Source organism: Oryctolagus cuniculus, chromosome 6 (genome assembly GCF_964237555.1).
Source record: "Oryctolagus cuniculus chromosome 6, mOryCun1.1, whole genome shotgun sequence".
In the NCBI taxonomy this organism is placed as follows: Eukaryota; Metazoa; Chordata; class Mammalia; order Lagomorpha; family Leporidae; genus Oryctolagus; species Oryctolagus cuniculus.
In genome coordinates this window covers 28,951,857-28,979,626 of record NC_091437.1, presented here as the reverse complement: position 1 = coordinate 28,979,626, position 27,770 = coordinate 28,951,857, and the positions used below count along the sequence as shown (strand labels likewise).

The window sequence follows — 27,770 nt, the reverse complement described above, 5'->3', positions numbered from 1 at the left end:
GGTGAGCAGGCAGCTGTTGGTTTCTACCACCTACATATTTGTTGGCACCTCCTTTATACATTTCAGATAGACACGAATTACCTATCCTAAGGGTTATTTCACTGCATTCCCAGAGAACATTTGACCTGGACTCACCTGAAGTGAGGCGCGATTGTCTTTAGAAAGCATGGGATCACCTGACAGCAATAGAGGCTCGCTTTTCCCACAGCTCCCCTGGCTGAGGAGCGTGTCCGCGTAGTTGGGCTGCGGGAAGATAATATGGCTCTTCCTTGAATCTGCAGTAAGGGACACCTCGTGGGAATAGGTCTGCAGGAAGGCGCGCACCCCGTCCACGCCCACAAAGTGCGGGTCCGTCAACCCACCACCCACAGCCTGGAGCAAGTGTGACTTGTGCCAGCGCCGCAGCCTGAGCGCCAGCAGCACGATGACGAAGGCCAGGAAGACGCAGGAAACCGTGGCCACCGCCACCACCAGGTACAGCGTGAGGCTCGAGGTTTCAGAATGGGTGGGAGACTCGAGACTGCCTAGGTCCGCCAGCACGTCGGGGATGCTGTCGGCCACGGCCACGGTGAGCGTGACGGTGGCCGAGAGCGGGGGCTGGCCGTGGTCCTGGACGGCCACCACGAGGCTCTGCTTGAGCGCGTCTCTGTCCAGCAGGCCGCGCGCCGTGCGCACCTCGCCCGTGTGCAGCCCCACGGAGAACAGCCCCGGCTCGCTGGCCTTGAGCAGGCGGTAGGACAGCCAGGCGTTCTGGCCTGAGTCTCTGTCCACCGCCACCACCTTGGTCACCAGGTATCCGGGTTCTGCGGCGCGGGGCGCCAGCTCCACGCCTGTGGAGCCGTCGGTGGGGAGGGTGGGGTACAGGATCTCGGGGGCGTTGTCGTTCTGGTCCACCACGAACAGGGTCAGTGACACGTTGCTGCTGAGCGGCGGGTCCCCGCTGTCGCGCGCCACCACTTGCAGCTGCAGGTCTCGGAACTGCTCGTAGTCGAAGGAGTGCAGGGCGTACAGGACGCCGGTGTCCGAGTTGATGGAGACGTAGGAGGACACGGGTACCCCCTGCGGGGTTTTTTCGGCCAGGGAATACGTGATCTGGGCGTTTTCATCACAGTCGGGGTCTCGGGCGGTCACGGAGACCAGGGAGGCCCCTCTGGGGTTGTTCTCTGGGACGTGGGCGGAGTAGGAGTCCTGAGGGAAGGCGGGCGGGTTGTCATTGGTGTCTGCCACCTCCAGGGCGATGTGCGTTTCCGTGGACAGGGGCGGACTTCCCCGGTCGGTGGCGGTCACGGTGATGTTGTAGCTCGGAACCTGTTCCCGGTCTAAGACCGCGTCTGTAACTAAACTATAGTAATTTCCGTAAGATTTGTCTAATTTAAAGGGCAGGTTCCCTGGGATGAAACAGGTCACCAGTCCGTTTTCCCCGGAGTCCTGATCATTTACATTTAAAAGGGCTATTAAGGTCCCTCTGGGGGAGTTTTCGGGAACGGAGCTGGCGAGGGAGGTGACGACGACTTCAGGGGCGTTGTCGTTCACGTCCAGCACTGTGATCCGCACCTTGGCTCGTGCGGAATACCCTGCGTGGTCCATCGCTTGCACTTCCATCTCGTAGAAACCCGACTCCTCGTGGTCCAGCTCCCCGACAGTGGATATCGTCCCCAAACGACTGTCCAGCTGGAAGACTCGGGCCGCCCTGTCGTCCACGTAGCGGAAGGAGTACAGCACTTCCGCGTTGGCGCCTTCGTCCGGGTCCGTGGCGTTGACCAGCAGCAGCTGAGTGCCCACAGCCACGTTCTCCGCCACGCTCACGTGGTACTCGGGCCGCGCGAACGCCGGCGCGTTGTCGTTGACGTCAACGACCACCACGCGAATGCGCGCGGTGCCGGAGCGCGCCGGCTCGCCCCCGTCGCGCGCAGTGAGCACCAGGAGGTGAGCGGCCTTCTCTTCGCGGTCCAGGGCTCGCTCCAGCACCAGCTCCGGGTACTTGTTACCGTCCGCTCCGTTCTGCGTGTCCAGGGAGAAGTGAGTGTTGGCGCTGAGCTCGTAGCTCTGGAGAGAGTTCTTCCCGATATCCGGATCCCAAGCGTGGGGAAGGGGGAACCGCATCCCAGTGGCTGCATTTTCGCTCATTTTTATTTCTAATTCACTTTCACGGAAGTAGGGGGCATTGTCGTTAATGTCCCTCACTTCTACTTCCACCCCGTATATCTTCGCTCTGTCCTCCATCAGAATCTCTAGGTTTAGCTGACACTTGATGGCCCCCATACAGAGCTCCTCCCGGTCTATCCGGCCTGCGGTGACCAAGCCGCCGCTGCGCGCGTTCAGCGCGAACAGCTGCGTCCTACCTCGGGACACGATGCGGACTCCGCGCTGCGCCAGCTCCCGCGGCTCCAGCCCCAGGTCCTTGGAGAGGTTGCCCACGAACGAGCCTTTCTCCAGCTCCTCGGGAACTGAATAGCGTATCTGGGTGCATCCGGTTTCCCACAGGATCCCCAGGAGGACTCCCAGCAGGACCAGCCCTTTGCAGCTCTGGTGCAGTAGCGGCGGAATCATTGTCGCTTTCTTGGAGGATTATTTCCAGTTTTGCTCTTGACCGCCGAAGTCAGGATCGGTTCTTCAGCCGTGCCTGGAATCGGACCCCTGGGGGGTCAAGAGGGGCTCCCCGGTCGGGCTCCTGGAGTCAGTCTCCGCTCTGAGATGGTTCGCTTTCATCTATTCGTGCTTTGTGCTTTAGGCGCATGCAAGGCGGCAGATCTGCGCGCCTTCTCTCTCGGATTGGTGAACAGCGGCGCTCAGAGTCCTAACCAATTACTACACAATCTTGAATTCCCGGGAAAGGATTTTTGGGTTTTTATACCTTAAATAGCTCCACCTACTGTTCTTCAAATAGGGACGGAAGACGGGTTGACTAAGCCAATAGCATTTGTGTTAGCAGAAACTTAGCGAGTTTCTTTTTATTTCTCTAGAACTTTCCATATAGAGCCACTTTTCTTCCGATTCTTCTCTGTAGTTGCCTGTGTTTTCTGAATTTTCCAATGAGCTTTTAAACCAGTTTGAAGTTTTTAAAAACAGTAATTTTGGTGCACCTGCTTTATCACTCTGTCCCTCAGCACACCTATAATGAGCACCATCTCCCTAGGAGTTTCCCATTTTGAGAAATCATATAAAAATTATTTAAAATTTTTGATTCAGCTATAATGTGAGGCAACATTTTCCATAATAGATTCTTCAATAGATTTTCCAAGTGGAAGAATTATTTTAACTAGTGATTGACATTTAACACTTAAAATTTTCATGATATGGAAATCTAAAAATGAGAAATGTGATTGTGCACATTATGAGAATCACACCTGACAAGACATGAATGAAGAAGACACATTAATATTTTTAGAATAAAATGGAAGGGGCCGGTGCTCTGGCCTAGTGGATAAAGCTGCCACCTGCAGTGCCGACATCCCATATGGGTGCTGGTTTGAGTCCTAGCTGCTCCTCTTCCAATCCAGCTCTCTGCTATGGCCTGGGAAAGCAGTAGAAGATGGCCCAAGTGTTTGGGCCTCTGCACCCTTGTGGGAGACTTGGCTTCTGGCTTTGGTCAGCTCAGCTCTGGTTGCTGCAGCCATTCCGGAAGTAACCAGCGGATGGAAGACCTCTCTATCTCCTTCTCTCTCTGCCTCTGCCTCTCTGTAACTCTTTCAAATAAATAATAAATTTTTTTAAAAAGAATAAAATGGAAGTATTACAACTTGTATTGACTGCAAATAATGGTAGTACTTCCACAATTCTACTAGTATAGTATATTTTGAAATAATGTTTAGTGTTGGGGAAGAGTTAAAGAGAAAGAACAATCTGAAGAATAGGATACATTTACATTTTCCTGTGTAATTAACTGAATTCCAACTTTTGAGGTTTACTATTAATACATTTGGAAGCCCATCAAAACAGAGAGAAAAATTATCTCTGTGATAACTATCTACTGTACGTTCATGAATATAAATATTTAAATTCTGAAGATAAGCACGTTTCATATGCGTAAAACAAAACGATACCTTTAAAACTGGAAGGAAATCTACAGGTAGCTGTGAGAAAAGATCAGACACAAAATTCATCTACATGGTGCGATTCCAAGATTACCTTTTCAGTTACCTTAAATATTATCAAGTCATTGCCAGATCATTATTTTAAAAAGACCATTCTCCTGAATTACCTCTCAATGTATTTTAATAAAGTCATATATTTAAAATATTTATCTCCCAAAGAACACCATAGAAAGAAAAAAATTACTGTTTAATTAAAAATATTTGAATGGCAGCAGCATCATAACACTTCTCATAGTAGGTTTTTTGTTTGGTTGGTGTACGTGGATAAAGAATAGCTCAGGCGAAACTGTCAAAATAGTCCAGAATACCTTAAGGCTAACACTAGTTACTGGCCCAAGGAGAAGGGAAAAAATACCGAAAGTGAGAGTGAGCGAGAGAGCAGCAGCAAAGTGGAAGCAATAGTATGTTTTAAAATTTTCTTGCCAAAATATTGGTTTGAAAATTAATCCAAACCATTTTTTAACGAAACTCACCTGAGCAGGAGCAACAGCGTCAGAGCTTATCTTGTTATTCTCCTCATTGACACTAATTACTAAGGAAGCTTCATTAGAAAGATCTTGTGGGGGAACCATTTCTGGAGTCATGGTGAGAAAATCAAACCTTGTTTTTCGAGAATCAGAAGCAACGTACAGATTGTAGGAATAAGGCAAAGTCCCCTCATTGTAGTTGAGAGAACCACTTGGTCTAGTCTTAGAACAGAGAGCGGGCTGGAAGCAGCCCCAGGCGGCGGGGCTGGACGAGTGTCGCAGGCGCAGGCCGATGGCCAGGATCACCGCCAGCAGGAAGAGCACAGAGATGGCCGCCAAGGCCACCACCAGGTAGAACTGCAGCTCGGCCTGAGGGTCAGAGAGCACCGGACGATCCGTGAGGTCGGGCAGCGCCTCTTGCAAGCTATCCGCAAACACCAAGAGCAGGGTGGCGGTGGCCGAGAGCGGCGGCTGGCCGCCATCGCGCACCGCGACCAGCAGGCGCTGGCGCGCCGCGTCCCTGTCGCCCAAGGCGCGCGCCGTGCGCACCTCGCCCGTGCGCAGCCCCAGGCTGAAGAGCCCGGGCTCGCTGGCCTGCAGCACGTGGTAGGACAGCCAGGCGTTGTGCCCAGAGTCGGCGTCCACCGCCACCACCTTGGTGACCAGGTAGCCGGGCTCGGCGGCGCGCGGCACCGTGTCGAAGAGCGCCGAGCCGTCGGGCCCCAGCGCCGGGTACAGCACCCGCGGCGCGTTGTCGTTGCGGTCGCCCACCAGCACGCGCAGGCTCACGTTGGCGCGCAGTGCGGGCGAGCCCTGGTCGCGGGCCTGCAGCGTCAGCTCCAGGGCGCGCAGCTGCTCGTGGTCGAAGGCGCGCTGCGCGAACACCACGCCGCTGTGCGCGCTCACCGACACGTAGGACGACAGCGCGCGCGGCTCCAGGTCGCTGGCCACGATGGAGTAGGACACCTGGCCGTTGGGGCCCACGTCGGGGTCGGAGGCGCTGACCTGCGCGATGGAGGCTCCCGGGGGGTTGTTCTCGGGCACGTGGACCACGTAGGCGGCCTGGTGGAAAACCGGAGCGTTGTCGTTGACGTCTCCGATGCGCAGGGTGACGGTGGAGCTGGAGGAGAGGGGCGGTTGGCCCCCGTCGGTGGCGATGATGGTGACGTTGTACTCCGAGGTCTGCTCCCGGTCCAGGGTGCCATCTGTTACTAACTTGTAGTAATTACTGGCAGAAGATTCGATTCGAAAAGGAACTTTTTCTTTTATGAAGCATGTGACCTGTCCGTTTTCTCCAGAATCTTTATCATGTGTTTTGAAGAGAGCGATCACTGTCCCTGGTTTTGCGTCCTCTGTTATGGAATTCGACACAGAAGTAAAAACCACGTCTGGGGCATTGTCGTTCTCGTCTAGAATTTCTAGTATAATTTTACATTCTGCGGCCATGCCGCCACCGTCCATGGCTTCCACACTCAGGGTATAACTGCTGCTGACTTCAAAGTCGATGGAGTCTTTGGACTGAACTTCTCCAGTGTGCTGGTCTATCATAAACATGTTTCCAACATCATCCCGCAGGGTTTTGAAGGCGTAAATGATCTCCGCATTGATGCCCTCGTCCCGGTCGGTGGCTGTCACCTTTACCACAGAGGTGCCTCTGGGCACATTTTCCCTAAGGCTGACTTTGTACACATCCTGGCTGAATACCGGGGCGTTATCATTGGCATCAGTGACCTTGATATGAATTTGAGCTGTGCCAGATAGGACCGGATCGCCCCCATCCACCGCTGTCAGCACCAGGAGAAGAGAGCTCTGCTGTTCTCTATCCAGGGGCTTCTCCAACACCAATTCTGGAGCGTTCTTCCCTTCAGCCTTGCCCTTCACCGTCAGAGAGAAGTGCTTATTGGAGCTGAGTTGGTAACTCTGGAGGGAGTGAGACCCTACGTCTGCATCTATAGCAGATTCCAGGCCAAACCGAGTGCCTGGAATTGCAAGTTCATTGATTTGTAAAGCAATGCTATTTTGCGGGAAATGGGGCGGATTGTCATTTATATCTTCTATCACCACATTTATGTGAAAAACATTTAGAGGATTTTCTGCTACAATTTCCAGGGGCACGACACACAGAGGTTTTTGGGAGCAGAGCGACTCCCGATCTATTCTGTCACTCACAAGCAGGTTCCCATTCTCCACGCTCACGGTAAAGTATTCTTTGTCTGCACTAACTCTGAGGTTGCGGGTCACTAAATCCGGAACCTGCAGCCCCAGGTCCTGAGCCAGGTTCCCCACCACCGAGCCCCTCGGCATTTCTTCCGGAATAGAATATCGGGTCTGCTCTGAGAGAGCCCCGCAGAACAAAGGCAGCAGGAAGGGAAAGAGTACTTGCCGCCGCCGCCGAGTCCGGCTCCTCTCCTTCACCCTACTCCCCATCGTCACTGCAGCCTCGGATGCTCAGAGGAGACGCTTCACCGGGTAGAAAATCCACTTCTCCCAATTTAAGGGTATCTCAACCCCTACAAAATCAGATTTGCCAAGCAGAAAACCCGAAACCCGGCGACTATCCTTTCTAACTTGCTTCTGTGACTGCGCAGTTTCACCCGGGTGGATCGCGGGCTCCAGCTCTTGCAGCACATTGGTCAACAGCGGCGCTCGGAGTCTATTTAGAAAACTGCAGTCAGAAGGCTTTGCAAATTCAATGGGATTTGGTTTTCCTATAGATATACTAGACTGATGTATGGAGAACTAGGCAGTTCACTAGTGTTGAGTGTGTCTGTTTCCCAGTGTTTACCACCAAGGAAGGCTCCTTAGACATGGGATCCTATAGAAGAGCCATTAGCCCAGTAATGAGAGGTTAAAGCTAGTCTTTTTCTAATCAGAGGCAATGCACTTATTGGAAGAAGCAGTCACTCTTCTCTCCAGATATAGGACAAAGATCACGTGGGAAAAGAGCCCCACCAAGTGGTAGGGGGAAATTTTGATAGATATGAAATGACATCCAGGATTGTCTTCAATCAGATGAGCAGATACTTTTCCTTTTTTCAAAGCTACCTAAGTCATACTCAGAACAAAGATGGCCAGTGCCATAAAATATTCCTTATTGCTTAAAATAGAGATCTATGAAGAGCATTAATTGTTTTATACTTTCATCATAAATATAAAGGTATAACTTAGTAGGTTTCTGTAGGAATTTAATGACAGGAAATGTGAGAGCATTCTATTTTTATCCTCTTATTTAATTGGACTATAAGTCATAACAGTACTTTAGCACTACCTTGAGTAACCCTATAAATATCAAGTTTCAAATTCAACCTTCCTTTTTTGTCCTCCACTACTTTTTTTGCCTCCTAACTAGTTCAGTATAGTTTAGTGCTTAAAAATATGGAACAACCTCTGTCTCACAGTCAAACCCCTCATATGCTTTTTTAAAATCTAATTCCAGTTCAAGTATACAATGCCTTAACTATTTTTTTCTTAGTTTGGAAATGTCATAAGCATGATTCCTATTGCTAGATGCTCAAAACATGCTAATATTTTCTTTTCTTCGAGACAAATTTAGGTAGCTATTGAAAGAATTCTCTTTCCTACAGATGAAATTCTTCTTGCCCAAGTCCTAGATACTCAATATGCAGTTAATTATACCAAGGTCAATTCTTACATAAGAAACATAAACTTGAAATTGAATGTGAATGTGTAAGCAACCTGGGCCAAATATCTAGAAGTGATGAGAGTGCTGAGCTGGACTGATGGGGAAAATTATTCTTGTGATCAAATACCCTAGATAAGTCCCATTTACTCACCTGTGTTCCTAGGCTTTATGTCATGAATGTCATTAGGTAGCCACCAAGCCTTTGATAACAAGTAGGCTTTGAACACAGTAATTGAGTATACTTCTATGTACTACAAAGTGAGTCTATGATGAAATGAAGGAGGAATCGATGACTCCTAGGTATACTGAAAATCAACAGAAAGTATCCAGAGGAATACCAGTGAAATCAGTCTCAGTGCCTACCTCCATTGTTTATACCTTAGCTATGCTGTATAAATCTGAAAAGCACAGGATCTTCAGCAGATTTTAAAATAATTTTTTGAGAAGCACTGGATCAAAATTGTTAATTCTGTATGTGCATTTACTATATTAAAAAGCTTTCTGCATAGACACTAATGTAAAAGAATAAAAGTAAATAACACCAGTTCAATAATCCAATTACTTCTTCTTCAGAATACTGGTATCACTATATAATAGAAAAGATATCTGGAACTTAAGGAAAAAATTTGACCTACATTCCTCTCACCCAAAATGTCCTGTAATTAAATGCTAAAAAGTACATCTCTTTGGATCAAGACGAAGCAATGAGATAATGTTGAAATAGTCAGCAGTATCTAAACACATTACCAGCCATTAAGAATCAAGATAGAACTATTTCATGCTCAGAAAAAAAGCTTACACAGTGTGTGTGTGTGTAGATAAACTAACGAGAATGAAAGTTAATGAATCAATAAGATCGCATTTGGGCATTAGAAGTATTAGAAAACAATGGTAGAATATACCTGCAAACCAGCATAGGCAACAAGAAATCGAAATAGGAAATAGGTGAAATCCTTTGTTAATCATTGATTTGAGTCATATTCAGTTTATATGGAGAGCCACAGACACTGATGATAGAAAAATAATACTACAATTCAACTTACTACAAAGTAGGCCAACTGGTCACTTGAAACAAAATATACCGGGACTTTTAAAATGACTTTCACAAGAAATTCCTGCAGAATGATGGGAATCTGATGAAAGGTAAAGTACACAGCATGTGCCACTCTAAATATGTATGAAATAAGGATGCCCCCAAAAACACGGCGAGAAAAAAAGTCCTCTAAAAGATTTGTGCCAAGACACCAACAATCAGAAGACCAATAGAACTCACCTGATTATTTATCGGATCACATTTGCCTAAAATAGTAGCTGAGTCTTCACCTATTAAGAGTGGCTCGCTTTTCCCACAGCTCCCCTGGCTGAGGAGCGTGTCCGCATAGTTGGGCTGCGGGAAGATAATATGGCTCTTCCTTGAATCTGCAGTAAGGGAGACCTCGTGGGAATAGGTCTGCAGGAAGGCACGCACCCCGTCCACGCCCACAAAGTGCGAGGCCGGCACGCCCGCCAGCCCGCCACAGCCCGACGCCCGCAGCAGGCGAGAGCTGTGCCAGCGCCGCAGCCTGAGTGCCAGCAGCACGATGACGAAGGCCAGGAAGACGCAGGACACCGCGGCCACCGCCACCACCAGGTACAGCGTGAGGTCCGACTCGTCCGCACTGGCGGAAGGCTTGAGGCTGCCCAGGTCCGCCAGCACGTCGGGGATGCTGTCGGCCACGGCCACGGTGAGCGTGACGGTGGCCGAGAGCGGGGGCTGGCCGTGGTCCTGGACGGCCACCACGAGGCTCTGCTTGAGCGCGTCTCTGTCCAGCAGGCCGCGCGCCGTGCGCACCTCGCCCGTGTGCAGCCCCACGGCGAACAGCCCCGGCTCGCTGGCCTTGAGCAGGCGGTAGGACAGCCAGGCGTTCTGGCCCGAGTCTCTGTCCACTGCCACCACCTTGGTGACCAGGTATCCGGGCTCTGCGGCACGGGGCGCCAGCTCCACGCCTGTGGAGCCATCGGTGGGGAGGTTGGGATACAGGATCTCGGGGGCGTTGTCGTTCTGGTCCACCACGAACAGGGTCAGTGACACATTGCTGCTGAGTGGTGGGTCCCCGCTGTCGCTGGCTGTCACCCACAGCTGCAGGTCTCGAAACTGCTCGTAGTCAAAAGACCGAAGTGCATACAGGACACCAGTGTCCGAGTTGATGGAGATGTAGGAGGATAGAGGTGCCCCTTGGATGGTATCTTCCATCAGAGAGTAGGTGACCTGTGCATTCTCTTGGCTGTCTGGGTCAAGGGCAGTCACCGAGAAAACAGAGGCTCCTCTGGGGTTGTTTTCAGGAATGTAAGCGTAGTAGGAGGAGTGAGAGAAAGCTGGAGGGTTATCATTGTCGTCTGCAACGTTCAGCGTGATGTAAGTTTCTGTAGACAAGGGTGGAATCCCCTGGTCCCTGGCTGTCAATGTTATATTGAAGCTCTGGACCTGCTCCCTGTCCAGTGGTCTGTTTGTTACCAACTTGTAATAATTTCCATAAGTCTTTTCTAATTTAAAAGGCAGATTGTTAGGAATGAAACAGGAGACCTGTCCATTTTCTCCAGAATCTTGGTCTTGCACGTTTAAAAGAGCAACGACTGTACCTGGAGGCGAATTTTCCAGCATGGAGTGAGTAGCAGAGGTGATGGTTATCTCTGGAGCATTATCATTCACATCCACAAGGGTGACCACCACCTTTGCTGTGGTCAGAAGACCTCCACCATCTTGGCCTTGAACTTCCATCTCAAAGGATCTATACTTTTCAAAATCCAGGGACCCCCGTACTAGAACCTCTCCAGTCTGAGGATTCAACTGGAATATTCCGGAAGCTTTGCTTTCCACATTCCCGAATGAATACATCACTTGCCCATTGGCTCCCTCATCTGGATCTGTTGCGTTTACCACGAGCACCCGAGTTCCCGAGCTGAGGTTTTCGGGAACGCTCACTCGGTACACAGACTGGGTGAACTTTGGGATGTGGTCATTTACGTCGAGGACCACCACACGAATGGGAATCGTGCCCTTGCGCACGGGCTCCCCTCCATCGAAGGCTGTGAGGAGCAGCAGGTGCGCAGCCTCCCTCTCCCGGTCCAGGCCTCCCTCCAGCACTAGCTCCGGATTCTTGGCCCCATTTGTTTCGCCGCCTCGCACTTGCAAAGTAAAGTAGCTGTTAGGGCTGAGCTGGTAGCTCTGGAGGGAGTTCGCGCCCACGTCCGGATCCCTGGCGCTGGGAAGGGGGAACCGCGATCCAGGGGCTGCGTGCTCGCTAACTTTTATCTCTACTTCCTCTTCCCGGAAGCTGGGGGCGTTATCGTTAATATCCAGTATTTCCACCTCCACTCCGTAAATCTTCAAGGTGTCTTCCACAAGAATCTCTATATTTAAAAAACAGGAGGACACCATCTCACAGAGCTCCTCCCGGTCTATCCTGCCCGCCGTGACCAAGCCGCCGCCTCGCGGACTCAGCGCGAACAGCTGCGCCCTACCTCGGGACACGATGCGGACTCCGCGCTGCGCCAGCTCCCCGGGCTCCAGACCCAGGTCCTTGGAGACGTTGCCCACCAAGAAGCCCTTGTCCGTCTCTTCTGGCACCGAGTATCGGATCTGCCCGGCCCCGGACTGCTGCAGCGTCCCCAGGAAGATGCACAGCAGGGCCAGCCCGCTGCGGTTCAGGCGCTGTGGCCGATTCGCCATGGCAGGGTCGGAGGCGGTATTCCGCTGTTTCTTGAGCCGGTTTGTTCTGAACCAGCTTTTGTTTCTGCGAGATCTCAGGCCGTCCACATCCAAAATATGTTAGAAAACGAAGCAAAGTACTCTCAAGTGTCCGGCGTCAGGATCTGTGAGTATCCATCTCGTTCGGCTTTGTGCCGGCGCGGTGGGGAAGGGAGGGGCTCCATGCGCGCGCCTTCCCTTCCCCGACTGGTGAACAGCGGCGCCTAGAGCCCACTCTTATTATTGCAACGACTAAGAAAAAACCAATGTGCTGGTTCCGATAGAAATGATTACCCACCTTTTCGTGAATCGCAGCTATTTGCAAAGCTTAAAACTGCAAACAATAGTTACATAGGGTGATGCCAAAAGTCTATTAAGGGCTCTATGGAAGGACTATTTATTAAAAAGGTCTGCTTAGTTTAAAAAAAGCTTTCAAAATACGAGTGGACTGAAAACTTTCAGATTAGATTTGGTTCTAAGTGACTTTTAACTGACGGCGAGTGTAGCATTTGCAGATGTGAAAATAGCACAATTCCAACGACATCATCAGGTAGGACGCATGGCAAATTATCTTACCAGTGTTTTCTGAGTGAAATAAGCCGTTTAAGAAAAACTGAACAGCATAGAGTTGCCATCTAGGATGTCAGGACATAACCTTCCAAATCCTTAACCAACAAGTGTTTCGCCCGCGATTTCCCATGCATTTTTTTTAAACCTTAAAATGCCTTTGCATTGTACAAGGATTGAAGCATTGTAACCTTTTAACGACGCCTATAGTTTTGATCTACACTTGTTTTAAAATCTTTACAACAAAGTGATCTAAAGTCTTGAAATAGCAGTGCTATATGGGAATACACTGGCATACTGGAATATAGGAGGCATTATTTTAAATACGTACCTTTTCAGTCTTCTCATCTGTTTCAACGCTAGGAGCTAAAATGCTTGCCAATAGCATAGAAGAGCTTTCTTTGTTGAGAATATCTTGTGTGGCTGCACAGTGATCAACAGAGGCGAGAAAGTTAAATTCTGGCTGACTTTGAGCCCCAGATACGCAAAAATTATAGGCATAGGGCAATGTGCCCTCACTGTAGATGGGGGGAATCACGGGTCCAGACTTTGAGCACAGAACAGACCCAAAGCAGCCTCCCGCTGCCGGGCTGGAGGAGTGTCGCAGGCGCAGGCCGATGGCCAGGATCACCGCCAGCAGGAAGAGCACAGAGATGGCCGCCAAGGCCACCACCAGGTAGAACTGCAGCTCGGCCTGAGGGTCAGAGAGCACCGGACGATCCGTGAGGTCGGGCAGCGCCTCTTGCAAGCTATCCGCAAACACCAAGAGCAGGGTGGCGGTGGCCGAGAGCGGCGGCTGGCCGCCATCGCGCACCGCGACCAGCAGGCGCTGGCGCGCCGCGTCCCTGTCGCCCAAGGCGCGCGCCGTGCGCACCTCGCCCGTGCGCAGCCCCAGGCTGAAGAGCCCGGGCTCGCTGGCCTGCAGCACGTGGTAGGACAGCCAGGCGTTGTGCCCAGAGTCGGCGTCCACCGCCACCACCTTGGTGACCAGGTAGCCGGGCTCGGCGGCGCGCGGCACCGTGTCGAAGAGCGCCGAGCCGTCGGGCCCCAGCGCCGGGTATAGCACCCGCGGCGCGTTGTCGTTGCGGTCGCCCACCAGCACGCGCAGGCTCACGTTGGCGCGCAGCGCGGGCGAGCCCTGGTCGCGGGCCTGCAGCGTCAGCTCCAGGGCGCGCAGCTGCTCGTGGTCGAAGGCGCGCTGCGCGAACACCACGCCGCTGTGCGCGCTCACCGACACGTAGGACGACAGCGCGCGCGGCTCCAGGTCGCTGGCCACGATGGAGTAGGACACCTGGCCGTTGGGGCCCACGTCGGGGTCGGAGGCGCTGACCTGCGCGATGGAGGCTCCCGGGGGGTTGTTCTCGGGCACGTGGACCACGTAGGCGGCCTGGTGGAAAACCGGAGCGTTGTCGTTGACATCTCCGATGCGCAGGGTGACGGTGGAGCTGGAGGAGAGGGGCGGCTGGCCCCCGTCGGTGGCCTTGATGGTGACGTTGAACTCCGGGGTCTGCTCCCGGTCCAAGGTGCCATCTGTTACTAACTTGTAGTAATTATTGGAAGAAGAATGAATCTTAAATGGAACGTCTCTACTTAAACTACACGTGACTTTTCCATTTTCCCCAGAATCCGGGTCCCGTGTTTTGAAGAGGGCCACAACCATTCCTGGGGCCGAATTCTCCAAAATCTGGTCCGAGAGGGAAGTGATGGTGATTTCCGGGCTGTTGTCATTTATGTCTAGAATGTCTACTATGACTTTACACTGTGTGGAGAGCGAGCCGCGGTCCTTTGCCTCCACATCCATTGTGTATCTTTTTACTTCTTCAAAATCCAAAGGCTTGTGAGTTACAATGTTTCCTGTCGTGGACTCCAGAGAGAACACGTGCTGGGTCTTGTCAGAGGCCGCGAGGAAGGAGTAGGTGACCTCCGCATTGACGCCCTCATCCTGGTCCGTGGCCCTCACCCTCAGAACGGTGGTGCCAGGCGGCGCATCCTCCCGGAGGCTGACCCTGTAGACGTCCTGGCTGAACACGGGGGGGTTATCGTTGGCATCCACCACCAGGATTTGGATCTGCGCAGTACCGCTTCTGGCCGGATTCCCGCCGTCCAGTGCCGTCAGCACCAGGTGGTGAGTGCCCTGCGTTTCTCGGTCCAGGGGCTTCTGCAGCACCAGTTCCGGGGATTTGTCATCATCAGGATTATCTTTCACCACCAACGAGAAATACTCGTTCGGACTTAGTTGGTATTTGCTCAGTGAATTCACACCAATATCGGGGTCTTTTGCAGACTCAAGCACTGTTCTCATGCCCGGGCTGACGGATTCGCTTATTTCTAAGTTTATTTCATCTTTACGGAATTGAGGCGCGTGGTCATTAATATCCTCAATCACGACAACGACATGGAACACATTCAAAGGGTTTTCCACCACGGCTTCCAGCTGCAGCTCGCACTGCTTCCGCTCTTTGCAAATCTGCTCGCGATCTATTCGGTCCCTCACTAGCAGGCGCCCGGTGCGCGCGTCTACGTGGAAGTGCAGCCTCTCGGCGCTGACCCGCAGCTTCCGAGCAGACACATCCAGCACGCTGAGCTCCAGGTCCTTAGCCAGGTCGCCCACTACCGAGCCCGCGGCCAGCTCCTCGGGGATGGAGTAGCGGATCGGCTCGCAGAGCGCGGGGCAGAACAAAGGCAGCAGGAAGGCAAACGGTACCTGCGGGCGACCGACCCGGCGCCTGTGCGCGCAGCTCCCTCCCATGGCTCGCGCTACTGCTCGCTCGGTCCGCGTCCTTCCAGTGGCAAGAGGTGCATTCGGCCCGGGAAGGGCAGAGTCCCCGTCGTCCCCGGGGTGGGGATCCTTGTATGCCGGGCAGGGTGTGAGCCGCCGGGAGCTTCTGCGGGCGGAGTGTTTCCTTGTGTCTGCACTGGTGGCTGTGCAGGAAAACCCAGGCTGGAGGCTGAGGATCCCTGGCGTCAGCGCCTGCTCTGTACTGGCCGACAGCGGCGCCCAGAGGCCCCTTGTGGAACTGCACCTCTTTAAGGGGATCTCTTTTTCTTTAATTGATAGCCAAAATATTTGAATCTCACTCCGCACTGGTTCCGTTTTCATACCGAAATATATATTTGTGTGGTCATAACTATAATTTTTATATGTTAAAATTTACACTGACTTTGAATAGATGAAAATGTTTCTTTTGAAATTCAAAAGGGGACAAAAATATATATAGTGAAGAGTCTATACGTTTCCTATCCCATGACCTGCAGCTTTCCAAATGTTCCATCAAGAGGCTATCACTAGGGGCCGGCGCTGTGACGCAGTGGGCTAAAGCCCCAGCCTGCAGTGCCGGCATCTCATATGGACACCGGTTCGTTTCCCGGCTGCTCCTCTTCTGATCCAGCATGTCTGCTATGGCCTGGGAAAGCAGTAGAAGATGGCCCAAGTCTTTGGGCCCCTGCACCCGCGTGGGAGATCGGAAAAAGCTCCTGGCTTCGAATTAGCTCAGCTGTGATCGTTGTGGTCATTTGGGGAGTGAACCAGCAGACTGGAAGACCTTTCTCTTCTCTCTCTCTGTTTTTCAATAAATGAAAAATTTTTTTAAAAAAAGAAGCTATCACTGTTGCTCCCCCCCATAATTAGGATAATTATCCATGAAGCTGGAAGTAATGAAGATAAGTAAGACAGTCTGGTCTTCCTTTGTAGCCTATATTGCTTAGAAAGTAGTTATCCTTTCCTCCCTATCTACATACTGGAATACAGCCATTGCCATAGTCATAAACCATACAGAATTCCAGCACTGCGTTACATTTGAAAGCTTTTGCTTATAGTGCCTCTGATGTAAAAAGAGTAGGTCTTTCTTTTTTTCTTTCTTTCTTAAAAAGAACTTGCATTTTTCAAAATAGTCTTGTTTGAGATGGAGACACAGCAATTGGTGCTCATGGACAGAAACTGAATAGATTCCGTGATTTAGCAGTCAATAGTTATGGCCCGAAGACGCATGCTGCCCTTCCACAGACTTATGATTGAATAAATGCTGACTGACATGAATAAAGCCATGGTCTCAGAAGTATTTTGAGATGTTGTAGAACACTCTATATGTTCCAAGTTCAGTGGACATTTATGGTGCCTAGAGTATTTTTAATAAATTAAAAGAGGTCAAACTACATCCATCACTGCCTTCACTGACTGATGAACACATCCCTGCCTCCAGGGATCAGGTGTTTGAAGAGTTTGTGTTTGTTGCAGAAACAGAAGTTCTTGCTTGAATCGTCTGTTTTGACTGAGAGTTGCGAGTTCTTAGAGTTTCAGTAAGGTTTCCTTCCATGTCATTAGAGAGCCACTGAAATATACTTGCCACAGGGCCTTGCTCTTGTTCTTGTGGACCTGTACAAATATATCTCTCTCCCCAATTCATATTTATCTTCAGCCATAGTGATTGGCAAATTTAACAAAACTGACAAAGTGAAAAGAACCCAAAATTTCCTTACTTTAACTCTGTAGACTTTTTAGACTCCCTGTTGGGCAAGGTGAGTCGAATTAAAATGCTGTATCTATCAGCTATCAGTATGAAATTAGACAATACAGAAAGGATGCCACAGTGTCACTAGGTATGATTACAGTTGGAAAACCATAAGCATGCATTGCTGTGAATTGCTAACTGAATATCAGTGAAAATGTAGAAACACTCTAGGCAGTGTATTCAAGTTCAAGAACCACAACAAGGTAGAGTTTGAGAAATACCAGCATGACTACAAGTCCTATATATTGCCCATGTCCCCCAGAAGAACATGGAGTAACCATGGTTTGGGTTATGTTTCCAGAGAGGCTAATGCATTTGTTTATGACATCTATGTACTACTATAGACCTGCCTTCAAAACAAGAGCTAGGGTTGTTTAAGGGGCTAGGATTTCAGCATGTGGTCACCAGGAGAAGGTACACATTGACAAGCACTTCTGAATGGACCTCTCTTTTAGGGCTTGTTTGCACTCAGTAACACTACAAAATAGAAGTGTCTGCAAAGCTAATCGGAAGAGCCTTATGACAACAGGCCTTTATAGAGACAGTTCTACCAGAAAGTTTTTTTAAAGGTCAGCCTTAATCATCAAATTCTAATCTTCAATGTTTAAGCAAAAATGCAAATGTCACTGAAACCAAAGCCATAATAAAGATTAAAATTCACCATCACCGTGCTGCAAACCCAAAGATAAATCTAATCATCATGAACAGAAAAAGTAAAAGTGTAACTCACTGGAACCAAAGGAGCATCTTCTATAGGAAACTTTGAATCATCTAACAAAGACAGAGGATCCTTTTTCTCACAGCTCCCCTGGCTGAGGAGCGTGTCCGCGTAGTTGGGCTGCGGGAAGATCACGTGGCTGCTCCGCGAGTCTGCCGTGAGGGACACCTCGTGGGAATAGGTCTGCAGGAAGGCCCGCACCCCGTCCACGCCCACAAAGTGCGAGGCCGGCACGCCCGCCAGCCCGCCACAGCCCGACGCCCGCAGCAGGCGAGAGCTGTGCCAGCGCCGCAGCCTGAGCGCCAGCAGCACGATGACGAAGGCCAGGAAGACGCAGGACACCGCGGCCACCGCCACCACCAGGTACAGCGTGAGGTCCGACTCGTCCGCACTGGCGGAAGGCTTGAGGCTGCCCAGGTCCGCCAGCACGTCGGGGATGCTGTCGGCCACGGCCACGGTGAGCGTGACGGTGGCCGAGAGCGGGGGCTGGCCGTGGTCCTGGACGGCCACCACGAGGCTCTGCTTGAGCGCGTCTCTGTCCAGCAGGCCGCGCGCCGTGCGCACCTCGCCCGTGTGCAGCCCCACGGCGAACAGCCCCGGCTCGCTGGCCTTGAGCAGGCGGTAGGACAGCCAGGCGTTCTGGCCCGAGTCTCTGTCCACCGCCACCACCTTGGTCACCAGGTATCCGGGCTCTGCTGCGCGGGGCGCTAGCTCCACTCCTGTGGAGCCGTCGGTGGGGAGGGTGGGGTACAGGATCTCGGGGGCGTTGTCGTTCTGGTCCACCACGAACAGGGTCAGTGACACGTTGCTGCTGAGCGGTGGGTCCCCGCTGTCGCTGGCTGTCACCCACAGCTGCAGGTCTCGAAACTGCTCATAATCAAAGGAGCGCAGTGCATAGAGGACCCCAGTGTCGGAGTTGATGGAGATGTAGGAGGACAGTGGCGCCCCCTGGATGGTGTCCTCAGCGAGGGAGTAAGTAACTTGGGCATTCTCCTTACTGTCTGGGTCAAGGGCTGTCACGGAGAAGATGGAGGCACCCCTGGGGTTGTTTTCTGGGATGTAGGTAAAATAGGAGATGCGAGAGAAGCTGGGCGGGTTGTCATTGATATCTGCCACTTGCAGAGTCAAGTGAGTTTCCGTTGACAGAGGTGGACTTCCCCCGTCTGTGGCTGTTACTGTTATGTTGTAAGACGATATCTGTTCCCTGTCAAGGGCTCTGTGTGTCACCAACCGATAATAACTGTCGATGGACTTTTCTAACTTAAATGGTAGGTCCCCTGAGGTCGAACAGGTCACCTGTCCATTCTGCCCAGAGTCTACATCATGCACATTTAGAAGGGCGATGACAGTTCCGGGAGCTGAGTCTTCCCTCACTGGACTGAACAGGGACGTGATCGTCACCTCCGGGCTGTTGTCGTTGACATCTTCCACTGTAATTAGCACTTTTGCGGTTGCGAGATATGCGCCTCCATCTTCCGCTTGTACTTCTATCTCATAGAAGCCCGTTTCCTCATAATCTAGGGGTTCTGATGTTTTTATCTCCCCGGTTTGTTTGTTGAGTTGGAATTTCAACAACTGCGTGTCGGGTAATTTTCGGAATGAGTATGTTACTTCCCCATTGGCACCTTCGTCCTTGTCCGTGGCTGTGATGGTCAGCAGCTGAGTGCCTACAGGCAGATTCTCTGGAACACTCACTCGGTATTCAGACAAGGTGAAGACGGGCGCGTTGTCGTTTGCATCGAAGACAGTCACACTGATGAGGACAGTGCCAGACCGGAGAGGGTCACCCCCATCCGAGGCGGTGAGGACCAAGTGGTGGACGGCCTCTTCCTCTCGATCTAGGGCGCGCTCCAGGACCAGCTCCGGGTACTTGGCGCCATTGGCACGGCTCTGAACTCCTAGCGAGAAGTGCTTATTGGGGCTGAGCTGGTAGCTCTGTAGAGCGTTCACGCCCACATCCGGATCAACAGCTTCCGGGAGAGGAAAGCGCATTCCGGGAGCGACATTCTCATTAATTTTCACATCTAAAGTTTCTGCTTGGAATTTGGGGGCATTGTCGTTGATATCAATCACTTCTATTTCTATTCCGAAAAGTTTCACTCTATCCTCGACTAGGACATTAAAGCTCACCAGGCACGGCGCGCTCTGAGCGCAGAGCTCCTCCCGGTCTATCCTGCCCGCGGTGACCAAGCCGCCGCTGCGCGCGCTCAGAGCGAAAAGCTGCGCCCTACCTCGGGAGACGATGCGGACCCCGCGCTGCGCCAGCTCCCGCGGCTCCAGCCCCAGGTCCTTGGCGATGTTGCCCACGAACGAGCCTTTCTCCAGCTCCTCCGGAACGGAGTACCGGATCTGCCGAGCTCCGCACTCCCACGGCATCCACAGGAAAAGGCAGAGGAGGACCAGCTTGCCGCGTTCCGGGAGATTCCTTTGAGCGGCCATTGTTGCCTGGTGGCAGAATTCTCCCCAGGTCGCCCCTGGAAACCTTGTGTGTTTCAGCCGGTTCCTTTTCCTTTCGGTGGCTGCAGCGTCTCTGCAGCCTGGACGCCTTACATTCCCGGCGAGTTCCGCTGCAGCCCAGGAGCCGACTGTGGGAGCTGGGGGCTTTGTGCGGCTGGAGCCCTGAGAATCGGGTTCGCGCGCTGGCGGCCTTTCTCTCCTAGCGGGCGAACAGCGGCGCTCAGAGTCCTAAGCAGTTACTGCACCCACCGGCGTATATGTGCCACGGACACAAACGCTACTCTGTCCCTTTAGACCATTTTAATTTAGATTGTTTCTTTGATTTCCTCACTCATACGCCTAATTACTCATCATTTGTAGGTTTCTCATTGGGAGTGGGATAAAGTGGTATGAAAATAACATCAAATAGTAAGTGATAATATTTACTTAGGTGTATATTTGCAATGCATTTCCCCAAAAGAAATGTACCCACTATGAAAGGTAAATAATGAATATTTTATATCCTATGAGCTTTTAGCTAGTCACAAGTTTTACAATTCTATTTGAAACTGAGATTTAAATGTGGTCAATTGTGTTTAGTGTACACTTATATACAGATTATGTTACAAATACTTCTTATGTGATAATTCACCTTGAAGTCTTTAAATTTTAGATGTAATTAATATGTTTAGTTTGAAACTGTGTAAGAAGTTTTCAAAATATTTATTTTCAAAATAGGTTCATTAAGCCTTAATGAAACTTTTTTGAAAAAATATACTTTTTTGCAATAGGTGTATCTTATCAGAAATTAAGTGGACCTCCTTAAATGAATTGAGCAGGTCAACACAAACTAGAAGGAACAAGTCACAGATGCAGATTAAGATGCATTATGATGGAAAGAAATATGTACAAGAAACTGAAGTGCAAAATTGAGTTATAGTGTTGTAGGTTTGTAATAAAAAATTTTCATGCCAAGTGATTTTCCTACCAGGGCCACTATGAGTAATCCCTTCTTTGGGCCATTTGTGTGGCAGCTCAAGTAAAGTGGTTCACACATCTTCAGCTGTGTCTTGTTCTTTCTCCAAGGTGTGTGAGTGATATGGAGCCTTCACACGGAAAACAGGTGTTCATTAGTGTTTCCATCACCATGCCTCCAAGAATGGAATGCTTCAAAGACTTTTTCTTCTTCTGAGATCTTAAACCGGAAAATCAGAGAGACTGACAGCAAATGCAACAGCATCCATGTGCTTTCTTGAAAACTTCTTTTTCTTACCAACAAAAGGTGGGGATCATAAATATGGAAGAAAGCCATACAGGCCAAAAGTAGAAGGGAAAAGTCTCTCTAGGGTAGTTGGTATGGAGTTTTGGGGACCACAGAAGCCTTTCAAATATAACCCTGTTTTGAATCTTCTCCCACATAAAATGCACACATCTTTATTTTTACATACAATTTCAAAGTTGCAAGATCTATTGGCTGTACCCCCCCCCCCAGATACTTAGTTTAAAAAAAATAAACAAGACAGCTAAAGACACTTGAGAGATTATTTGCAATGGATGACTCTTTGAAAAGTACATCTGTTTTGATATTTAATGTACTCCTGAATACTTTCAAGCATTAAAAACATACAGGATTTGTAAAATTCATTTGAAGACTTGGTAAATTTGAATATATGGGTTGTGGGGTCAGTGTTGTGGCATAGTGGGTAAGACTGCCACTGCCTGCAACACTGGCATCCCAGTTTGTGTCCTCTGCTGCTCCACTTCCAATCAAGCTCACTGCTGATGTGCCTGGGAGAGCAGCAGAAGATGGCCCAAGTGCCTCGGCCCCTACACCCTGTGGGAGACTTGGAAAAAGCTCTGAGCTCCTGGCTTTGGCCTGGTCCATCCATTTGGAGAGTGAACCAGTGGATGGAAGATCTCTCTCTGTTTCTCCCTCTATCTGTGTAACTCTGCCTCTCAAAAAATAAATCTTTTAAAAAGATGAATATACGTTATTTATTTGGTCAGAAGTCATGACTACCGGTTCTGTTAAATAATCAGTTTGAGATACTTTTCCACTGAATTATAGAGCACCATACTAACCAAATTAAGTCTTGACTCCAGTTTTTGGCTAATGCAGACCCTAAGAAGCAGCAATGAAGGCTCAAGTGGTTGGGTTCCTGCCACCCAATGAGGGACCTGGATTGAGCTCCAGCCTTCCGACTTCTATGCAGTCCAACCACCACTACTGTGGGCATTTGGGGAGTGAACCAGCAGATGGGAGAGTTCTCTCTCTCTCAAATATAAATTAAAAATAAATGGAAATATCATTTAGATATGAAAACAAAGTACTTATACTTTCGTTATGAAAAACCAGAATATTAAAGACAGAAAACGCGACTCACCTGCGGTGTCAGAGCCTGAGGCTGGGACGGCGGTTCATCCCCGTCAGGAAGCGGAATTAAGGCTCCAGGAGAATCACTGAAAAGCATGTCTTCAGTGGAATGCAAGGGCGCACTGTATTTGAGGAAATTAAACTCTGCCACACCTGTATGCACACGGCACATACTGGAGGAATAAGGTAACGTCCCCTCGCTATAGTTCGGGGGAACTCTTGACCCAGACTTAGAACAAAGAGCGGGCTGGAAGCAGCCCCAGGTGGCGGGGCTGGAGGAGTGTCGCAGGCGCAGGCCGATGGCCAGGATCACCGCCAGCAGGAAGAGCACAGAGATGGCCGCCAAGGCCACCACCAGGTAGAACTGCAGCTCGGCCTGCGCGTCAGACGGGCCGGGGTCGTCACTGAGGTCCGGCAGCGCCTCCTGCAGGCTGTCGGCGAAGACCAGGTGCAGCGTGGCGGTGGCCGAGAGCGGCGGCTGGCCACCGTCGCGCACCGCGACCAGCAGGCGCTGGCGCGCCGCGTCCCTGTCGCCCAAGGCGCGCGCCGTGCGCACCTCGCCCGTGCGCAGCCCCAGGCTGAAGAGCCCGGGCTCGCTGGCCTGCAGCACGTGGTAGGACAGCCAGGCGTTGTGCCCAGAGTCGGCGTCCACCGCCACCACCTTGGTGACCAGGTAGCCGGGCTCGGCGGCGCGCGGCACCGTGTCGAAGAGCGCCGAGCCGTCGGGCCCCAGCGCCGGGTACAGCACCCGCGGCGCGTTGTCGTTGCGGTCGCCCACCAGCACGCGCAGGCTCACGTTGGCGCGCAGCGCGGGCGAGCCCTGGTCGCGGGCCTGCAGCGTCAGCTCCAGGGCGCGCAGCTGCTCGTGGTCGAAGGCGCGCTGCGCGAACACCACGCCACTGTGCGCGCTCACCGACACGTAGGACGACAGCGCGCGCGGCTCCAGGTCGCTGGCCACGATGGAGTAGGACACCTGGCCGTTGGGGCCCACGTCGGGGTCGGAGGCGCTGACCTGCGCGATGGAGGCTCCCGGGGGGTTGTTCTCGGGCACGTGGATCACGTAGGCGGCCTGGTGGAAAACCGGAGCGTTGTCGTTGACGTCTCCGATGCGCAGGGTGACGGTGGAGCTGGAGGAGAGGGGCGGCTGACCCCCGTCGGTGGCGATGATGGTGACGTTGTACTCCGGGGTCTGCTCCCGGTCCAGGGTGCCATCTGTTACTAACTTGTAGAAGTTAGTCGAAGAAGAATAGATCTTGAAAGGCAGGTCTCCTTCTATATTACACGTGACTAACCCGTTTTTTCCGAAGTCCCGGTCCCGTGTTTTGAAGAGCGCCGCAACGGTTCCCGGAGGGGAATCCTCCAAAATCTGGTCCGAGAGGGAAGTGATGGTGATTTCCGGGCTGTTGTCGTTTTCGTCCAGGATTTCTATCACCACTTTACAGTGAGCAGAGAGACCGCCACCGTCCTTGGCTTCCACTTCCAGGGTGTACCTTTCTACCTCTTCAAAATCCAACGACCGGTTGTTCTTAATCTCACCGGTCCTCTCGTCCAGGGAGAACGTGTCCCTCGCGCTCTGCGCAGCGCTGCTGACGTAGTATTTTATCTCTGCGTGGGGGCCTTCGTCCTGGTCAGTGGCTGCTACCCGCAACACGGAGGATCCTGGGGGAAGACTTTCTCTGACGCTGATTCTGTATTCGTCCTTGCTGAACACAGGGGGGTTATCATTGGCGTCCCTGACCAAGATTTCTACACGGGCCGTGGCGCTCCGTGGCGGGTCCCCTCCGTCCCAGGCAGTCAATGTCAAGCGGTGAGATCTCTGCTCTTCCCGGTCCAGCAGTCTCTCCAGAGATAACTCCGGGTATTTGCCTCCGTCAGAATTGACTCTCACCATCAGTGAGAAATAAGGGTTCGGGCTGATCTGGTAATCTTTAATGGAGTTTGTGTTTATATCAGGGTCGGTGGCAGGATCAAGGGGCATCCGTGCACCAGCGGATACAGATTCAAGGATTTCTAAATGTATTTCCTGTTTATCGAATTGAGGCGCGTGGTCATTAATATCCTCAATCACGACAACGACAGGGAACACATTCAAAGGGTTTTCCACCACGGCTTCCAGCTGCAGCTCGCACTGCTTCCGCTCTTTGCAAATCTGCTCGCGATCTATTCGGTCCCTCACTAGCAGGCGCCCGGTGCGCGCGTCTACGTGGAAGTGCAGCCTCTCGGCGCTGACCCGCAGCTTCCGAGCAGACACATCCAGCACGCTGAGCTCCAGGTCCTTAGCCAGGTCGCCCACTACCGAGCCCGCGGCCAGCTCCTCGGGGATGGAGTAGCGGATCGGCTCGCAGAGCGCGGGGCAGAACAAAGGCAGCAGGAAGGCAAACGGTACCTGCGGGCGGCCGGCCCGGCGCCTGTGCGCGCAGCTCCCTCCCATGGCTCGCGCTACTGCTCGCTCGGTCCGCGTCCTTCCAGTGGCAAGAGGTGCATTCGGCCCGGGAAGGGCAGAGTCCCCGTCGTCCCCGGGGTGGGGATCCTTGTATGCCGGGCAGGGTGTGAGCCGCCGGGAGCTTCTGCGGGCGGAGTGTTTCCTTGTGTCTGCACTGGTGGCTGTGCAGGAAAACCCAGGCTGGAGGCTGAGGATCCCTGGCGTCAGCGCCTGCTCTGTACTGGCCGACAGCGGCGCCCAGAGGCTCCTTGTGGAACTGCACTCTGGCTTTTCCTTTTGAATTGTTTATCTAAAATGTATATATTGCTCTTCGAAAGGTGTACGAACCTCAAGTTTTAGTCTCACCATAGCACCACAGCGGATACTTATATATTCATTGTTTTAAAGAAATTTATTCTGGGTAAGTCAAAATGGATGCAACAGTAGAAATATGTGTTATACCCTTCACCCAGTTGCAATAGTGATCCAACCTTTGTTCACTAGACTGTACTCCTCCCATTACTTTTGAGCAGAACCAAGATATGGCATTTCAATTAACACTTCTTTTTGAGTTGAAGCATGAAGATCAAGAATTGTTATCTTTCAGCCTATTGTGTAATCTGTTACCAATGTACAGTAAGTCCTACCTAGTTTGAGAACACTAGGATTCGACTTTTCCATATTCGGTACAGTCACCCATCCAGTGAGGCCTGTGTTCTGGTTTTGAATGCAAGTGATATTTTTGTAGAATACTATTTACCCACCACTACATTTATCACTATACATGTTGGGTTCCCAAATGAACATATTTAGGCATATCAAGTATAAAGGCTACTCCCAAGGACAGGGATTTTAGGTTATTTTCTTCCTATTGCAGAGTTAGAAATAAGATTCCACAGGCCACTTTTCTTTTTTCCCTATTAGCTTAAGGAAAAAAGAATGTTTGAAATAATTTAAATGTCTTTATGTAACAACAGATTCCTAGATATGTTAGTCTGTACTGTCTTATAAGTAAGACAAAAGGAAATTTAGAAAAGTAATCACAAAGACAAACTCATTCTCCATTTCCTGAGAATGACCATAGTCATCAACTTATGTATAGATCCCATTATATAACAGAACTTTGAATCAACTTCAAAGCTTAGGATCAGATAATCTCATAGGATGTCATTTATTACTGAAAACTTGACATTTTAAAAAAAGATTTGTATTTACTTATTTGAGAGGTAGAGTTACAGTGAGAAAGGTCTTTCATCTGCTAGTTACTCTCCAAATGGCCGCAATGTGTAGAGCTATGCCAATGCAAATCCAGAAGCAAGGAGCTTCTTCTGGGTCTCCCACCTGGGTGCAGGGGCCCAAGGACTTGGGCCATCCTCCACTGCTTTCCCAGGCCATGACAGAGAGCTGGATCGGAAGAACAGCCAAGACTCGAATCAGTACTCATATTGGGTGCTGGTGCCAGAGGTAGAGGCTTAGCCCACCAGGCCATAGCACCAGCCCCCCTCTATTTGTTTTTAAAGATTTATTATTTATTTGAAAGGCAGAGAGAGAGAGAGAGAGAGAGAGAGAATGAATGAATCTTCTATCCACTGATTTTCTCCCTAAATGGCTACAACAGCCAGAACTGGATCAGGACAAAACCAGGAGCCAAGAACTCTATCCTGGTCTCCTACTTGGATACCAGGGGTACAAGCAGTTGGGCCTTCAACCATTGCATCCCCAGGCACATGAGCAGAGAACTGGATCAGAAGTGGAACATCGAGACTTGGACCATGCAAACTGGCACTCCACAGGGGATACTGGCATTGCCAGGGTCAGCTTAACCCATGTGCCACAGTGCATGCCTCAACATTATGTTTAAAATCATGCTAAATAATGCATTGTTTTTAAGTAAAATAATCTTAGAATATCCCTAGCAGTTCCTAGGAAATACTTTCCTAAATTATATCCTTATCCAGATTTGTTTCTAGGTTCAAATATTAGTCAAATAATGCACAGCTGAATAATTTTTAATTACTTTGTCCTTTCCTAGTGTTCAGCCTTAGAAACCTCCCTTGAGCGAGCATATACTATAGGCATTCAGAGGGTTAAACTATTTCCCATGACATCACAGCATGAGAAAATGAAAACGTTTGAGGATACAAGAATAAAGGATGCTACAATTGTCACCATTAAGAGAATGAAAAGTGCTTCACTAGCGTTTGGACATAGAGAACTGAAATTAGACTATCTTCCTCAGAAAAGACCTTTAAACACAAGCAAACTCTACAAAACTGTGAAAACATTACCTCACAGAGGTCTTTTCTGGACACAGAAGTCAGAAGAGGAGAGGCAATGAATCAAGGATTTCTCTAAAAAGGCATTTACTTTCTTATCACTTTGCTCTGACACAGAATCAGCCACAAAGTTGGTATAGGAGAGATTTTCCCAATGCACGCACTGAAGACACAGTGATCAATACATTTCAGAAATGGAAATCCAGCCAGAAAATTAGTAGTGAACCATTCTAACCAGCAAGGCAACCCCACCCACAGAGCCCATATGGACAGAGGACAATGAGAGCTGCCCGATGAAAAATGGTTTCTATTCCCACTGGATAATTATTATGAGAAAATGAAAATTGTATCAGCAGTGTAATCAATAATTTCCTCCTTATGATATTAGAGCAAAACCTAGCTTTCATGAGAATTTAATGGGTAACAAATAGATTCATATCAACTGATTCAATCTTAACTGCAAGTACCTAAAATCGAGAGCCAACCATAGCATAAAGTAAAGGCAAAAAAAAACAAACAAACAAACAAAAAAAATTGA

At 50.5% G+C, this 27,770-nt stretch overlaps 1 protein-coding gene across 16 annotated transcripts in view; it reads right to left on the bottom strand.

Annotated features, from left to right (window-relative positions):
* The window catches only part of LOC100353508 (protocadherin gamma-C4), a 191,400-nt gene that overhangs the window by 77,588 nt on the left and 86,042 nt on the right, over positions 1-27,770 (bottom strand). Inside the window, exons 1-2 of one of the 16 annotated variants that reach the window (XM_070076235.1) lie at positions 22,545-27,770; positions 20,953-21,355 (exon numbers count right to left, since the gene is read on the bottom strand). The exons of 12 other annotated variants lie outside the window; for them this stretch is intronic. In XM_070076235.1, the coding sequence (XP_069932336.1) occupies positions 21,269-21,355; positions 22,545-24,965 (2,508 nt within the window). In that variant the 5' untranslated portion in view covers positions 24,966-27,770 and the 3' untranslated portion in view covers positions 20,953-21,268. Of the gene's footprint in view, positions 1-135; positions 4,498-12,829; positions 15,599-20,952; positions 21,356-22,544 lie in introns of those variants that run through there. 3 more of the 16 variants (XM_070076231.1, XM_017341116.3, XM_017341133.3) reach the window with 3 other exon arrangements.